Source organism: Apodemus sylvaticus, chromosome 17 (genome assembly GCF_947179515.1).
Source record: "Apodemus sylvaticus chromosome 17, mApoSyl1.1, whole genome shotgun sequence".
Lineage (NCBI taxonomy): Eukaryota > Metazoa > Chordata > Mammalia > Rodentia > Muridae > Apodemus > Apodemus sylvaticus.
Window position 1 is genome coordinate 71,710,916 of NC_067488.1, and position 17,273 is coordinate 71,728,188.

The 17,273-nt window shown below is 45.3% G+C and overlaps 1 protein-coding gene across 1 annotated transcript; it reads left to right on the forward strand.

Moving 5' to 3' along the window:
* Window positions 1-15,259: 15,259 nt before the first annotated feature.
* LOC127668120 (olfactory receptor 8S1-like) lies at window positions 15,260-16,189 on the forward strand. Its single transcript, XM_052161552.1, has one exon. It carries the CDS (start codon window positions 15,260-15,262, stop codon window positions 16,187-16,189), a length of 930 nt encoding a protein of 309 aa, XP_052017512.1.
* Window positions 16,190-17,273: the final 1,084 nt, after the last annotated feature.

The window sequence follows — 17,273 nt, forward strand, 5'->3', positions numbered from 1 at the left end:
ATGAAACTTCCACTCCATCCAAAATTCTAATTCCACCCTCCCCTTCCCTCTTGCCACGTTAGATGGTACACCTGACAGCTCAGGTCAAAAGCCCCATGACACGCTGTCTCCTTGGGTCTCTTTAAAATTATTTTTTAAAAATGAGTTATTTTGATTTTATGTGCATTAGTGCTTTGCCTGCCTGCATGTCTGTGAGAGTGTCAGATCCCCTGGAATTGGAATTACAGACAGTTGTGAGGTGTGTGTGTGTGTGTATGTGTGTGTGTGTGAGACCAGTCAGTGCTCTCAACCACTGAACCGTTTCCCCTGCCCTCTGGTTTTAATTATTAGCGCACCTTATTTGCCTTTATTATTTTTCCCATCCTGAAGCAATTACTGATATGTTTTCTGTCACTATAAAGTACAATTATAGCATGTAAAATTAATCATGTTATATAATATGTACTTTTGTGGATTGATTTTTTTATATTTATTCATGTTACTGTGTATATCAATAGTTTATTCTTTTGTATTACTGTGTAGTAGTTCATTGTGCTGTGAAGTATTTTCCTTTTCTTTTATTTATTGATATATTTTTTATTTACATTTCAAATGATTTCTCCTTTTCTGGCTCCCCACTCCCCGAAAGTCCCATGAGGCCTCTTCCCTCCCCCATTCCCCCATCTACCCCATCCCACTTCCCTGTTCTGGTATTCCACTATACTGCTGCACTGAGTCTTTCCAGAACCAGGGGCCACTCCTCTGTTCTTCTTGGACATCATTTAATATGTGGATTATGTCTTGGGTATTCTACGTTTCTAGGCTAATATCCACTTATCAGTGAGTGCATACCATGAATGATCTTTTTTTTTTTTCAAAGAAGATGTCTTTTATTCTTTTTTTTTAATTTTTTTTATTCGATATAATTTATTTACATTTCAAGTGATTTCCCCTTTTCTAGCCCCCCCCCCACACTCCCTGAAAGTCTCGTAAGCCCCCTTCTCTTCCCCTGTCCTCCCACCCACCCCTTCCCACTTCCCCGTTCTGGTTTTGCCGAATACTGTTTCACTGAGTCTTTCCAGAACCAGGGGCCACTCCTCCTTTCTTCTTGTACCTCATTTGATGTGTGGATTATGTTTTGGGTATTCCAGTTTTCTAGGTTAATATCCACTTATTAGTGAGTGCATACCATGATTCACCTTTTGAGTCTGGGTTACCTCACTTAGTATGATGTTCTCCAGCTCCATCCATTTGCCTAAGAATTTTATGAATTCATTGTTTCTAATGGCTGAATAGTACTCTTGAGTCTGGGTTACCTCACTTAGTATGACGTTCTCCAGCTCCATCCATTTGCCTAAGAATTTCATGAATTTGTTGTTTCTAATGTCTGAATAGTACTCCATTGTGTAAATATACCACATTTTTTTGTATCCATTCCTCCATTGAGGGATGCGATAATACATTACCACAAATATTAAGGGTTTAAAATCCATGGGTGGCCTCCCCTTCTCTGGGAGGTGGAACGGGAGTATGTAAGTGGGACTGGGGGGAGAAAGGGAGAGGGGTGCAGGCAGGATGTAAAGTGAATAAATAAATAATAATGGTACTGCTCTGCCAGTGCCTGACAAATACAAAGGTGGATGCTCTCAGCCAACCATTGGACTGAGCACAAGGTCCCCAATGGAAGAGTTAGAGAAAGGACCCAAGGAGCTGAAGGAGCTTGCAGCCCCATAGGAGGAACAACAATATGAACCACCCAGTACCCCCAGAGCTCCCAGGGATTAAACCAACAACCAAAGAGTGCACATGGAGGGACCCATGGCTCCAGCTGCATATGCAGCAGAGGATGGCCTTGTCGGACATCATAGGGAGGAGAGGTCCTTGGGCCTGAGAAGACTCGGTGCCCCCGGCATAGGGGAATGCCAGGAAAGGGAAGCTGGAGTGGGTGGGTTGGTGAGTGGGGGAGGGGGAAGGGATACGGGGCTTTTCAGAGGGGAAACCAGGAAAGGGGATAACACTTGAAACATAAATAAAGAAAAAATCTAATAAAAAAATAATAATGGGTGGGTTTGGTCACTTGAGCAACTCTGGTGAAAAATCTGTTACCTGTATCTAAGCAACATTTCTGCGTGTATGTAATCCAAAGTTGATGGGCTTTAAAGTTTTTGGTTGTCTTTATGAGATTTAAATTATCCCAATCTATAGAACATTCAAAAGAATAAAAGAACAATGAAAAATGTATTTTCTCACAGTTACAGAAATCTAGTGTCTGAAAGTACCAGGTAGGGTGGGTTTCTCCCATAGCTGTCGAGGGAAAGGCTAATCCTGCCTCTCTTAGCCTTCGTGGTGGAGTTTGCTTTGGGACCTGTTAACCAGGACCAATCCCTTGGGCAAGGGGATGAAACCAGAGCACAGGTAGCTTACCAGTGGCTACACCACTGAAGATAGCAACTTCCTGTCTTCCTGCCACCCCCAACTGCCAGATTCTCAGGGCAGGGTGGGGCCCTATGAAAAAATGTGTGCTCTGCGGTATTTAGGTGAAATATCCCATAGATATCTGTTTCAGGGCCATTTGATTTATATTCTTTAACTCCCAATCTTCCTGTTTAGTTTTTCCCCCCGAATGATCTGCCAGTTGGTGTAAGTGGGGTGCTAACGTGAACCGTTATCAATCTGTCAGGGTGAATCTTTGTCACGAAGGTCAGTATGTTTTCAGTGAAATTGAGTGTACTGTGTTTGGTATGTGTGTACTTATGACTCTGATGTCTTTGTGGTTGGTTGTTCTCTTGATCAGAATGAAGGGTCCTTGGTCTTTCCTGGTTTGTCTCAAAGTCTGTCTTGTTAGGTATTAGGTTAGGGATGCCTGCCTGCCTCAGAGTTCCATTCATAGCACGGCCTCTTCATACCCATTCCTCTCTTCAATAGAAACGATCACGTCAATCACGCCACGTGTTCCCTGTAGGCCTGGTTTGGCAGTGACGAGTTCTTGTAGCTGACTTATATCATGGACAGTTTTTCTTGTTGCATCAACAATGGCAGGCAGTTTTGCTGGGTACGGCCATTTGCGCTGGCACCTGTGGTCTTTTAAGACTTGGGGTACATGACTGCTCTAAGATCTAGCTCTTAAAGTTTCCGTGAAAGCGTCAGCTGTTATTACTGCTGAGTTTCTTTTCTGTGTGACATGTATCTTATCTCTGGAAGCTTTCAATACCTTGTCTATGTCTGTATATTTAGAGGTTTTAAGTGTAAGACGACACAGGGGCTTTCCCTTTGGTCCTGTCTTTTGGTGTTCAATGTGCCTCTTGTGGCTGAATGGGCAGGTCTTTCCTTAGTTTGGGGACATGTTCTTCTGTGATTCTACTGAAGATTTATTCTATGGCATCAACCCGGCACCCTCTTCCTCTTCCCGACCCACACAACTTCATGTTCTTTCTCTCTCTGAAAGAACATAAACAAAAGAAAACCCCACCAAAACCCACAGAGTTCTGTTTATTCTTGCTGACTGCTCCTGAGCATGGGTCCTGCCCTGAAATGTGGTTAATATACTCAGTACCGCTCCATTGTAGAGAACAGGTACTTCCCTCTCTCACACCAGCTCTTACTTGGGAACAGCTTCTTGGCTAGGGTGGAGCTCTGTGCCCACTTCCCTGCCTCTGTGCTAAGATTTTGTCGGGTTTGAGCTTGCTCGGGTCCTGCGCGCATGCGCTGAGTTCATATGCACATCGGCCACGTCCTGTCTGAAAAACGTGGTTTCCTTAAAATTGTTCATTACTCTGGTTCTTACAGTCTCCCTGTCCCCACTTCCACAACGATCCCTACGCTCTGAGAGGACAGATGGGATGAAGATCCCCCGTTCAGGGCTCAACACTCCGAAGCCTTTCATTCTCTGCACATTGGTCAGATGTGGGTCTCTGTGCTAATCACCATCCTCTTCGAGAAGCCTCTTTGGTGGGGTTGGCGAGGCACTGATCGTCTGTCACTGGCCATCATGGCAGTCTGCCATGCTCGCTTAGCAGAGTAATACCAGCAGGGTTTCCTCCAGAGACTACGACCTATTCTTGGCCACTTTAGCCTCGCCAGGTATGGATAATATCTCATAGAGCGAGCCTTAAATCCAATAATTAAAAAGGGTAGTGGGTTATACCCTTAACATTCCTGCCACTACAAATGATTGCTTTCTCCTCCAATAAGCATTTATTGCACGGTGGAGCACTAGGAACCCTGGCCAGGAGGGGCGAGGCTTCCAGCTGAGTACCGGGTAAATCTCTCCATGTTGTACGGCATGAGTAGGTGCTATGGTATGTGTATGAGTAGCTGTCAGATCATATTACCAATATGGAACCAATAGCAGTGGCAAAAGCCTGGAGAGCTGGGGGAGTGAGAGCCTGATGCGACCGTTAGGATGGCCCATGGCTCAAAAGGTGCCTTCCACTCCTGTTACTGGGATTTTTAGTTGATAGCATATAAGGGAGGATTGTCATATTTTGGGGTATTGTCTCCCCCCACTAAATGTAGTTCATTTAAATTCTTTTATATATGTATACATTTTAGGAAGCTTCTACAGTAGTAGGTTTTCATTTAAAAATTTTATGCACTATATTTTGATCATATTCATCCTCATGTCTCCCCCTAAACTCCTGTGTATTAGTCAGGGCTCTTTAGAAAAAAAGAACTGATGAATGAATATAACATAGCATATAACAACATATATAATATAGCATAATATAATATATACTATATAATATACTATATAATTAATATATAATATACTATATAATTAATATATAATTAATATATAATAATATATACTATATGCTGTATACTATATAATGTATACATATAACACATATAACATATAACTAGTATATAGTATAACACATAACATATAACATATATAATGCATAATAAATATATAATATAATATATTTATATTTTATTATAAATATGATATAAGGTATATAATATATGATAAATGATATGATATATATTATATAGTGTACATAATATATATGTTACACAATAAATATATAATACAATATGTAATATATAATATATAATACATCATAATACATAGCATATAATTATGTGTTGCATGTATGTGTGTATGTGTGTGTGTTATTAGAGCAGCTTATAGTCTGTGGACTAACAGTGCCTGATAGAAAAGCCAAGAATCCAGTAGTTGTTAGTCCACGAGGCAGCATGTCTCAGCTGGTCTTCAGTCTGTATTAGAATCCTGAAGAAGTACTGCTCACACATGCTGACCCATTTCAGTCTTTTAAACACTAAGAGTGAAGTGTCCCAAAGATGAGTGTTGGTATTCTGTAACAAGAAAAAAGTCGGTGAGGTGGCCTCTGTGCGAAGGATGCAGAATGTCAGGGGTGGGATAACAACGGCCAGCTAAGGGAGGTTGCTGTTGACGCTGCTCTGGCCTATGAGCAGGTAAACGCCCGTGCTGTGTACACTGGGATGAGGTGTTGGTAAGCGGAGAAGGTACCCACCATGAGCAGGTGCGCTGTAGCTGAAGTTGGGGTAAGCCATCCTAGAATGCCCACATGGTCGGCGACGGAGGTGCACACAGCTGCCTGTTATAGGAGAAAAACAGTAGGTGAGCTCTCACACAAAGGAGGGGCCCGTCCTCTCTATCACCTGACGATGAAATCTGGTACACGTTAATCTCATAATTTGATATTTATAACTCCAGTCTTTTCTGATGTGTCTCCTATGTCAGTCAATATATCATCTCTAATCCCAGGGTATTCTCCCAGTTAGAACCTGTGCTCGGTCAGTCTGTTTGTGTTCAGTAATGTTTATCGTTTTCCAGGACACACAATGAGGAGCCCATAGGCTGAAATTAAACGGCATCTGATCAACACAGGGAGCACCCGAGAGAAGATCCTTAGAGCTTCTTATTAGAACTCAAAGGGACGTGCTTTAAACTCGGTGCTAAACTAGTGCCAAAGAAAGGTCTCTGCTTGGATCTGATTGCTAGCTCCGCATCCTGACTTGCACTTGACAATTCAAAACAAAAGGAACGGTAGCCTCAGAGTTATCAACACCGTTGAAGAAAGGCCAAGTCTCAGGCTCACTCCAGACCTATTAAACCACGAACTCCAGGGCTAGGGTGCAGCAATCAGGGTCTGGCCATGTGATCCAAGCCTTGGATGCTTCCTAATGACCTCCTGGGCAGTGCCAATGCTTCTGACCCAAGAGCCTCAGTCAGAAGCAGTGACACTCTCAGCCAGGGACCAACAAGGACTTGGCTTATGTGAGCCTCTCTCTGGTGAGCTAGGCAAACCTGCCTCAGATCTCTGAGATTATGACCCTCCTAGGCCCTGCCTTTTCTGGTGTTAGCACATATTTCTCTCCAGCCACAGTGGCACTAACGTTCCATCCTAGAGAGACAGACCTGTGGTCCCACTGAGCATCATTAAGGAAAGAGAAGGTTGGGTGTGCGGGAGTGCAGCTCTGGTCAGGTGTCTTGGGGTCTTGTTACTGCCTTTGCTGGTAGGTCTCAGGAAAGTTAGTTTAGGAAGTATGTGGACACACCTCCCCAGGGTCTAGCCCAGGAACGACTGCCTGTGCATTCTCTCCCTCATCCAGAGGGTTCCAAAGGACTTGGCCAGATGCCCGTATTGTCTTCAGAGTCCACTCATCAAAAGTTGCAGAAATGCAGAGAGGGGGAAGATGCCCCAGGGGCTTTGAGTGAGTTTCCATTTTGAAGGCCACATCCAATTACCTGTGCAAATTGCCTTTAACCTCAATCTGAAATTTTTCACCCCAGGATCCATGCAGGAAATCTCTGCCATTGTGGTCTCCACCGGGACGAGTTTTCTTCTATCTGCCTGCCTCTCACTTGCACATAGTGACACAGAAGGATCTATGATTTTTCCCTCACCATCGGTACAGTTTGACTCTTTCTTCCCTGAGCTCACACGGTAGTCTTGGCACATGAGTGTAAAACAATTCCTTACATCACATGATAGCTGTTGGCAGATTTTCTCCTGTCACTGTATGGCAGGTGTTTTAGAAGCAGAGTCTGTCCTGTTCATCTTTATATCCCAAGAGCCTGGGAAAAGAAATCACTGCGGCTTAACATGATTAAACAGATGTGTTTGTCCTTCTTGACTGAGACAGAAAGAGAACTTCACAGACTTCAAAATCCACAACTTACTAAGCGTGAGCTGCTAACAGCAGTGCCTGAGAGCTTTGCGTGTTTTATAGATATGGGCTAAAACAAGACAAAGCAAGACATTGGAAATGTGGCACGTGGTAAAGAACCCAAAAATGTTATTTAAATGTAAAATTCAGTGAGGTGCTTGCTATGATTGTGGCTATTCTAGAAATGTGAAAATGACAGCAAAAAGGCCAGCAGCTTACACATGGCCATAGAGTAACACATACACACAGATATAGACACACACACACACACAGATACATATACATACACAGACACAGATACACACATACACAGACACACATACATAGACACAGAGACATACACATAGAAACACAGGCACACAGACACAGGCACACACACAAACACACAGACACATAGACACAGGCACACACACAGACAGATGCACACACACAGACACACAGACACACAGCCAGATAGTAACACAGATACAAACATACACAGACACACACACACAGACATGCAGATGCAGACAACACACAGACACATATCCAGATAGTAACACATATACATATACACAGATATAGACACACAGACACATATACATACACAGACACAGATACACACACACAGACACACATACATAGATATAGAGACATACACATAGAAACACAGGCACACATATACACAGGCACACACACAAACACAGACACATAGACACAGGCACACATACACACAGATGCACACACACAGACACAGCCAGACAGTAACACAAAGATACAAAGACACATACACACAGACATACAGACATAGGTACACAGACACACAGCCAGACAGTAACACACAGAAATACAAACACAGACACCTAGAGACATGCAGATGCAGACACACACATAGACACATAGCCAGATAGTACACACACAGATACACATACACACATACACACACACAGACACATAAATGCAGACACACACAGACAAAGAATCTTATGTAGCAAATGAAGAGCAAAGCCTGTTGTCCAGTCTTGATGCAAATGTCCATCCGTCTTTCCGTACAGTAACGTGTGAGCTGTTCACCATTCATTTGGGGGCTTCTAAATTCTACCCTCATCTCTCTGCATACAGGTCTGAGGTCCTGACACAAGATATTTTTCAACTCTCTGACTGTGTCTTGTCTCTAAGAGCATTGGCAGTTTTCCTATGGCCTTTGTGATGCTGCCTGTCAGACCGATTTGAAGAAACTTGAAATAATGGGAACATGTTATTCTGAAGATATGCCACCAGGGGGCAGTGGGGTCTGGAGGAGCTGATATATGTGTGTGTGTGTGTGTTTGTGTGTGTGTGTGCATGAATTTAATTTTTTTGATCCTGAGCTTATTCTGACTTCTCGTCCTTCCCAACACTAAAAAGAGATAAAGCAGAGGGGAGAAAGAAGCCTGCCTGTTTCCATCTCAGCTGATGAGGTTTGGTCTGTTGCTGTGTATTGTAATGCTAAATACGGGCTGCTTGGCCCCTGGGGCGAGGAAATCCTCATGTACACCAAGTGATGAGATGCAATCTTGCTCCTTAATTTTAAACTTTTTTATTAGATTTTTTTAATTTACATTTTAAGTGTTATCTCCTTTCCTCATTTCCCCTCTGAAAACTCCCTATCCCATCCCCCCTCCCCCTGCTCACCAACCCACCCACCTCTGCTTCCCTGTTCTGGCAATTCTCCTACACTGGGTCCTTTCTCTAGCTCCTCTATTGGGGACCCTGTGCTCAGTCCAATGGTTGGCTGAGAGCATCCCCCTCTGTATTGGTCAGGCACTAGCAGAGCCTCTCAGGAGACAGCTATATCAGGCTCCTGTCAGCAAGCACTTTGTTGGCATCCCTAATAGTGTCTGCGTTTGGTAACTGTATGTGGGATGGATGCCCAGGTGGGGCAGTCTCTGGATGGCCTTTCCTTCAGTCTGTGCTCTACACTTTATATCTCCACCCATGGGTATTTTGTTCCCCCTTCTAAGGACTGCTGTTTCCACATACTTATATCTGTGGTGGTTTGAATGAGATGCACCCCCTCCACTCCCCCACCCCCCGCCAGTCTCTGGTATCTGAGCACTTGGTCCCCAGTTGGCTGTTTGGGGGAGGGTTAGGAAGTGCAGTCTTGCTGGAGGAAGTACATCACTGGGTATGTGCTTTGAGAGAGAAACCCACAGGCCACTTCCAGTTCATCAGCTCTCTCTCTCTCTCTCTCTCTCTCTCTCTCTCTCTCTCTCTCTCTCTGTGTGTGTGTGTGTATGTGTCTCTCTCTGTCTCTCTGTTTCTGTCTCTGTGTGTCTGTCTCTCTGTCTCCATGTGTCTCTCTGTCTCTGTCTCTCTGTCTCTCTGTCTCTCTGTCTCTCTGTCTCCCTGTCTCTCTCCCCTCTCTCCCTCTCTGCCTCTTTCTCGCTCTCCCCCCAACCCCACGCTCTTAGCTCCCTGCTCCAAGCTTTCTCACCACAATGGACTCCCACCGCTCTGGAACTGCAAGCCAAGTTAAACTCCTCCAATGTGTGGCTTTGGGTCACTGTGTTTCCTCACAGCAGCAGAAAGCCAACAGATACAATACTGTTTTCAGTATCCAGTTTAATCCCGACTCTCCCATTTCTGGCTGAACCTCCACAATCTCCCCTTGAGCAGAGGGAAATTGGAATGATGTCACAGACAGACGATAATAGAATAAGGACACCAATATCTACAGGCACTGCAGCTACTCCTGGGGTTACAGATGATTACCACAATTACAGGCAGTTTATACCATGGGCTATGTCTAGAGTCCATATCTCCTTTGAAACATCCTTGCCTTCATATTGATTATAAGCTTCATGCCTACCCCCAGGAAGGCCAATGGCCATGTCATGAATAGCAATGCCCACAAATAAGGCAATCCCTGCAGGGGTGCCAGCGAGGCTTCCCAGCTCCTGGAGGATTTTCTTCTTTCAGCTCCAGGGTTTCTTGTCTCACTCCCAAAGTGCTACCTGGTAGACTTTAAATAATCTAAACCAGAGATTTATGTCATACACAGCCGATATAACTCTCAATCACAACAACAGGCCGTATGATTACAGCCACCACTACTCATGCTTAGTATATAGTTAGCACATTAGGTAATGACTTCGTAGCCTCAACTGCTGCTGGCTCTTGACTGTAACTAATAGATGAAAAATATAGTTCTTCAGTGTAAACTCTGGCCTCTCTCCTGTGGATCCAAGCAACTCTAGGCTTGCTTGGATGTCAGATCTATTTACAGTGGTATCTAAACTCTGTTCTGGTGGTCTTGGCCATAAAAGAATTCAAATGACTTTTGAACGGCTGGTATATCAAAATGCTACCACAGTAGATCCGTAGCCAGGATCCGGATACCACTTACAATGGTGGCTGTAAAGAGTCACTGTCTCATCATCAGCATCTTCATTGTTTAGTCAGGACGTCATCGAGTGAGTGTCATGGGAATAAAACACCTCAGTAACTCTGAACAACTGATATGTGGTTAAGTAAGAAATGTCCCCCCACAGTGTTGAGCATATCAGCACGTAGTCACTAGTTGGTATTGCTGTTTGGGAAGGTTTCGGTGGTGCAGCCTTGATGGCAGAAGTATGTTAGTGGAGACAGGGTTTGAGAGTGAAAGCTATCACATCTCTGTTTCCTGCTCATGGTGAACTCGCAGCTTCTGCTTGCTGCCATGCTGCAGGGGAATCTTACCTCACAGGAACCATAAGCCCAGATCAACTCTTCTTTCTATACATTTCTTTGGGTGTTGGGGTTTATCATCACAGAAAAGTAACTTACGCATAGCTTTCAGAAATTTCTATCCTTAGGCAATATTATGAGCAACCCACGCAAGATCTGTAAGAGGTGCCCGCCCCCAGAGTCGGGACAGAACATGCCCAGACACCACGTTCTCAGCGTGAAGGATTGTTACCCGAGAGGGACAAGCAATGTGGATGGGTGGGCTGTTTGGATTGGACAGCAGCAGCAGCAGCAGGTGGCTTTTAATGAGGAAAAGGAAGTCTGTGCTAGGATGAATTGGTAAGTCCTGATTGGACAGGTTAGACAGTGTAGCCAAGTCATGAGCTTTCATTGCTGTACCTTAATGTTTAGGCCCAGGAATAAGTCAGTGGCCAAATAAGGAGACAGACATTGGGGGTAGACATTCCTGTAGGGATGGGATTGAGCAGTATAGCCAGGGAGAGGGCAGCAGGGTAGGTCAGATCTGCTCCACCATATCTGCCAGGCTCAGGCCTGCCAATGAGCCTTTCAAAATCTGTGGCAACAAGTCACATAGGGAGAGGTCTTTACAACGCCACAACTCATACAAAGGGTACTCTCTAAAGGTCTGTTTGATGTAGAAGTTAGTTCACTGTCAGAAGACGTATTGCAAAGAAAAGGGAGTTCTTATTGGATCACATTTCACAATGTAGACTTCTGATACCTGCATTCTGTCTTCCTTGTCGCAGGGAGTTATATCTGTTGTCTCTTTCGTAAAAGAGAAAATCGTATTGACATTCTTCTTGCGAAGGCTGGGAGTGCTTTTTGACTGTAGATGTACACTCACCTCTGTTGAATCCACCTCTCTATGTAAACATGTCTGAAGTAAAATCTGGGTGTGGCTCAATGTTTACACACAGCCTGTTATCTTTAGAAATAAAACCCCTTTCTCGTCCTTGCCTTTAGAGGAAATGCTGATGTAACTTGGATGGACTGTCGGAGAACCCTGAAGAGGCTTGATGCTTGGAAGGCCCTTGTGTCCTTAGCTTCCCAGAGCAGCAGTGGCACAGAGAGCAGCCTCACCCCGTGGCCTCAGAGGCAGGACAGGATGCGGAGTGGTCAGCGTTACTGACAACTGGTTCGTCTTGGGCTAGAGGAGGAAGGAAAATGATCCCAACAGCCTTCCTCAACTTCAAGTTCTAGCCGCCCTTGGCTGGCTGGAGCCTGTGTGTAGCCGCCATTTTCCCTCCTTCAGCTTGTAACCTTAACGCCATCTGCAAAGTTCCTTTTCCTATGGCAGGTCCTTTTTGGGCATGTCTGGAGGTTTTAAAGATGTCTTCGGAGGGCATCCTGTTACCACAGGAAGCCGCATTTCAACTTTTATACATGCATAGGAGGAGAGGGTTTAGGCATGGGGCAAAGACACCTCCAGATCCCGAATTACTTATTTTTTGAAAAATAACCTGAAACAAATATAGCAGATGTAGAAGAGATGAGAATGCCTATGATGGTTACCAAATGCAGTTAGTTACAGGAGGCCTAGTTAGGAAACATTGAAAAAGCAGTGAGAGACTATGAAAGGAAAATTAACTCCAGAGAAAGTAAAATTGAACTGCCAAACTGACTTCCTAAGAGAGATGACATCAGGTGACAGAACATGGTAATACCTCTGAAATATATGTTTTAAAATGATCTATTAGGTCAGGCATGGTGGCGAACAGTACTGGAAATCAGAGGCCGGTAGATATCTATGAGTCCTAGGTCAGATAGGTCTACATAATGAGACCTGATCTCAAAAATAAAATTATCCATTGGGAGTCTGTGTCCATTAATCAGTACACGCCGTGCACACGTGTCATCCCATATAAAAATTACAACATGATAACCCTTAAGAATGGATAAACAGAAAGGTATAAAAAAAACATAAAATGGAATCATATAGTGTTAAAACACAGAGCGGAACATCACTAGGAGACACCCCACAGACAGAAACTCGAAGAAACTCCTTCAAGATGACAAGGTCATCATTCCCGGGCCGGACTCCTTTTCCAGCTGTGTCTAATTGGTGCCAAGCAGGGTCTTCCGCGGAGGTCTCTCGGTTCAGCTGCCGAAGTTTTCCAATTCTGGAGGCAGGTCAGTGGAGTAAAGTGAGTGTGGTGGTAAATGCAAATGATCAGCAACTCCACAGCAATTATGATATACAATACAGATTATTATATATAGTAGATCTAGAAGTACAGCATTAGGGAGAGGATTTAAAATAAACCGTGAATCACTTAACCTCCATGGGAATTCCTGGGGGAATCATTTAGTAACCCTTTTAAGCCAAAGGGCACAACTTTGCCCCAGGAGGTGCTTTCTAGCCTCCAGGAGATACAGCTGTCCCCTGGGCTTTCTGGTCATCGCTTCTCTGTCCCATTGGCCACCTTTACACAGTGGCCTGTCTAAACAGTTAGATGTGAGCCTCCTTTGTTAAGATGGTGCTATTAGCATATATTAACAGCCACAGAAAGAGAGGAGAGAGAGAGAGAGAGAGAGAGAGAGAGAGAGAGAGAGAGAGATATGGTTGTGTAATGGTGCTAAAGGGGTTTGTGAAACTTTGCTGTGATACTCTTTAGGACTGTCAAGTCTAAGGCTTTTCCTTTTCTGTGTAGTTTAATCTACAGAGGGGTCACCCATGCTGCCCGAGTCCAGAAAGCCTTACTGAGGGGTGAGCACACGTCTTTATGTGCAGAAGATCTTAAACAGAAATTGGATGGCCGTACAGCTTCTTTTGAATTTCTCCTGCATTCAGATTCATGCCAAACACCCCAGAAAATGGGACGCGTCTGCACAGGGAGAAGACGGAGCAAGGTAACGCCTGCCTCCCTGCCCCACCATGGGTCCACCCCCTCAGTGTCCACCAGTCTTTTTCCTGATCAGTCACTTTCCCTGCTCCTTAACCTTCCCGTCTGCGGTTTGGATCCTGGGCTAGCAGGCTCTTCTCTGGGATGGAAAGTCACTTCTGTTATGTAAGAAGTTTGGTTTGCTCCTCCGGGTAAATCCTCTTCTTCTTTTAAAGAAAATTCAATATGAGTTAGAGGTAAAGACAAGAAAATTGGGTAACTCCAGCACCTCTGCTGTTTTTAGCCCTAGACATAAAACAGTAACACCCCACCCCTCCCCCACCAACACCCATGGGCATCCAGAGTAGTTAGCTTCCATTTTCACACATGTAACTGTTAAGATGTTGTCTGCAAGTTTAGGGGGGGCTTGTAGGAGAACGCCGTGCGTGTTCCAGGGGTGCGGTAGATGAGGACACCTGCGGCAGGCTTGGCAATCCATAAAGAATTCCAAACACAAGGCGCAGAAAGTAGCCATGCATTTAACTGTCCGTGTGCCTGCTAGTTGTAACCCCGAGGTTTGCGGCAGTATAAAACACCGTCTAAACCTTTCCAGTTGTCAGACTTTTGTCCGTTGCCTTTGCTACATCTGTGCTCACGCAAGCCACACTGTGTAAAAATCCCCTATTGATCCCTAACCAGGCCCGCTCTCTGAAGTGAAGCTGCAGGCGGTTCTCCCCTGGCTCACCCACGGTGCCTGTCAGCTCATCAACACATTAATTTTCATTTGGAGATAATGCATTTTGAACGACTTTGAGCCGTTTACCAAGCTAGATGCTTTTGCGTGTCCCCTTCTGAAAACATTTTCCTCAGCCAGGTCCTTTCTGGAAAAGAGCCACTCACGCTGCACGTAATTGTGACAACGGCCGAGCAAACTGTGGCTACATTCTCAGACTCATTTCCCATGAAAGCTGGGACTCAGAGTCTGAACAAGGGGAGCGCCGAGAGCAGTGAACTCCAGCACCAGATTTAAAAAAAGTGCTGCCTTTAATCCTGTGAATTTCACAACGCTGTAACCGTAGTGCGCATGCCCGGAAGGAGCGAGCTTTGGTTCCAGAGGAGCACAGTTTCTAAGCTGTCCCACTTGAAAACGTCTGTGTAAGATTTTGACTCTGGTCTTCTTTCTTTCTTTCTTTCTTTCTTTCTTTCTTTCTTTCTTTCTTTCTTTCTTTCTTTCTTTCTTTCTTTCTTTCTAAATTTTTTTAATTTTATGTGCATTGGTGTTTTGCCTGCATGTATGTCTATATGGGGGTTTTGGATTCCCCGGAACTGGAGTTGCAGATAAGTGTGAGCTACCATGTGGGTGCTGGGATTTGAACCCGGGTCCTCCAAAGAGCAGCCAGTGCTCCCAAAAGGTATCTCTGGAACTAGAGGCTCTCTGCTCCAGAGACTCAGGCAAGCAAACCGTTTTTAAGCATGCATTTTCAAGGAGCGTGAAATTCTAAGAAAGAGGGCCAGACGCTCACGCGTCACCTAGGCAAAGGAAGGGGTATCACCAATTTATCATTCACGGTCCAAAAGAAACGTCAAAGGCAATGAGGAACCGCAGCACGGTCCCCGAGTTCATCCTGCTCGGGCTGTCGGTCGATACCCAGGTCCAGGGTCTGCTCTTTGTGCTCTTCCTGGTGATTTATGTCCTGACCCTCACGGGGAACCTGCTGCTGCTGCTGGTGGTCAAGGTCGACCGCCACCTCCACACTCCCATGTACTTCTTCCTGGGACACCTGTCCTTCCTAGACCTCTGCCACTCCTCCGTCACGGTGCCCAAGCTGTTGGAGAACCTCCTGTCTGTGACGAAGACCATCTCAGTGGAGGGCTGCCTGGCTCAGGTCTTCTTTGTGTTTGCGACTGGAGGCACGGAGTCCTGCCTGCTAGCCGTGATGGCCTATGACCGCTATGTGGCCATCAGCTCTCCGCTGCTCTATGGCCGAGTGATGAGCAGGCAGCTGTGTGCAGGGCTGGTGTGCGGCTCGTGGAGCCTGGCTTTTCTGGACGCCTTCATCAATATCCTTGTCGCTTTGACTTTAGATTTCTGTGAGGCTCAGGATATCCACCACTTCATCTGTGAGCTACCCTCTCTCTACCCCTTGTCTTGCTCTGATGTGTCTGCAAGTTTCACCACCCTCCTCTGCTCCAGCTTCATCCACTTCTTTGGAAACTTCCTGCTAATCTTCCTGTCCTACATTCGCATCCTGCTCACCATCCTGGGGATGAGCTCGGCCTCCGGTAGAAGCAAGGCCTTTTCTACCTGTTCCTCCCACCTCGCTGCCGTGAGCTTCTTTTATGGCTCAGGGTTACTCCGCTACCTCATGCCAAATTCTGGATCAACTCAAGAGCTGATCTTCTCTCTGCAGTACAGCGTCATCACCCCCATGCTGAACCCCCTCATCTACAGCCTGAAGAACACGGAGGTGAAGGCCGCTATGAGGAGAACGGTCAGAAAATGTCTGCAGGGTCTCAAATAAAAACAGAATCGCGGGGATGTGGGTAGAACTGTGCTGAACCTCACCTGAAGCTTCTTTCTCTGTGATAACTCCAGTCGGAGTCAGGTTGACACAAAACCAGTCAGTACAGGGAGCCTCCTCATTTCTTACAGGTGGAGAGTTACACTCTCTGGATAATTCCATTATGCCGGGTGCTATGCTAAAACATGTACACATGTCATCCCATGTAAGCCGTCGTCACATATGCACTGAGTAAATATTTCGGTTGTCTCTACTCTAAAGAAGAGAAAACTGTCTCAGAGAGGTAAGTGATGGGCTTGGAATTTTGAGCCAAGCAGACTTATTACCTGCTTTCTGGCCATACTGATAACGGACCCTCCTGTGATCCTGGATTGATGAATGAATCGTGCCTTTTAATGTTCAGCACTGTATTCAATTATTTTAAGCCAGGATAAAATTTTGTCATTTTCAAAACAAAGAACGCAAGAGGCATGGTCGCCACAATAGACGCACATGTAGACATCGGAGGGCAGCTGGGACAGACGAAGTTGCTTGCTGGACCCATCCCCGTCCCTAGAGACTACAGAGGGCACGCCTGCTTTAGATGATTAGTCCGAGGGTCACACAAACCTATCGGCGAGGAGCCTGGTGATGAGGAACGGTCCCCCAGATTATTCACGGTGCTAGACAAACAGCTCTGCCACTGAGCTCAGCCCTTCCCGTGTTGAGGCGTCTCACTGTGAGACTACCAACAGCCCAGCAAGTGACAGGCACAACCTTGTCACTCACCAGGGAGAAAAGGACAGAATTTCACTAAGATGCCTTAGACTGTGAAAGGGGACTGTGGAATTAACGATAAAATTTTGAGAGGTGTAGAGATGAAATTATTGTGCTTAAAAAATGACTTCTTTCTCAGAGTGCCTTTGTTGTTGTTGTTTTGACTTATTTACAAGCTGTCACTTGTCACCCTCCCACTTCCTTTCATGTTGTGTCCCTCGGCAGCAAAAAAGAAGAATTACAACAGGACAAAAGAAAACAACACACAGAGCAAAAGGAGGGGGAGGGGAGAGGAGAAGTGGGGGGGGGAGGAGGGGAAGGGGGGAGA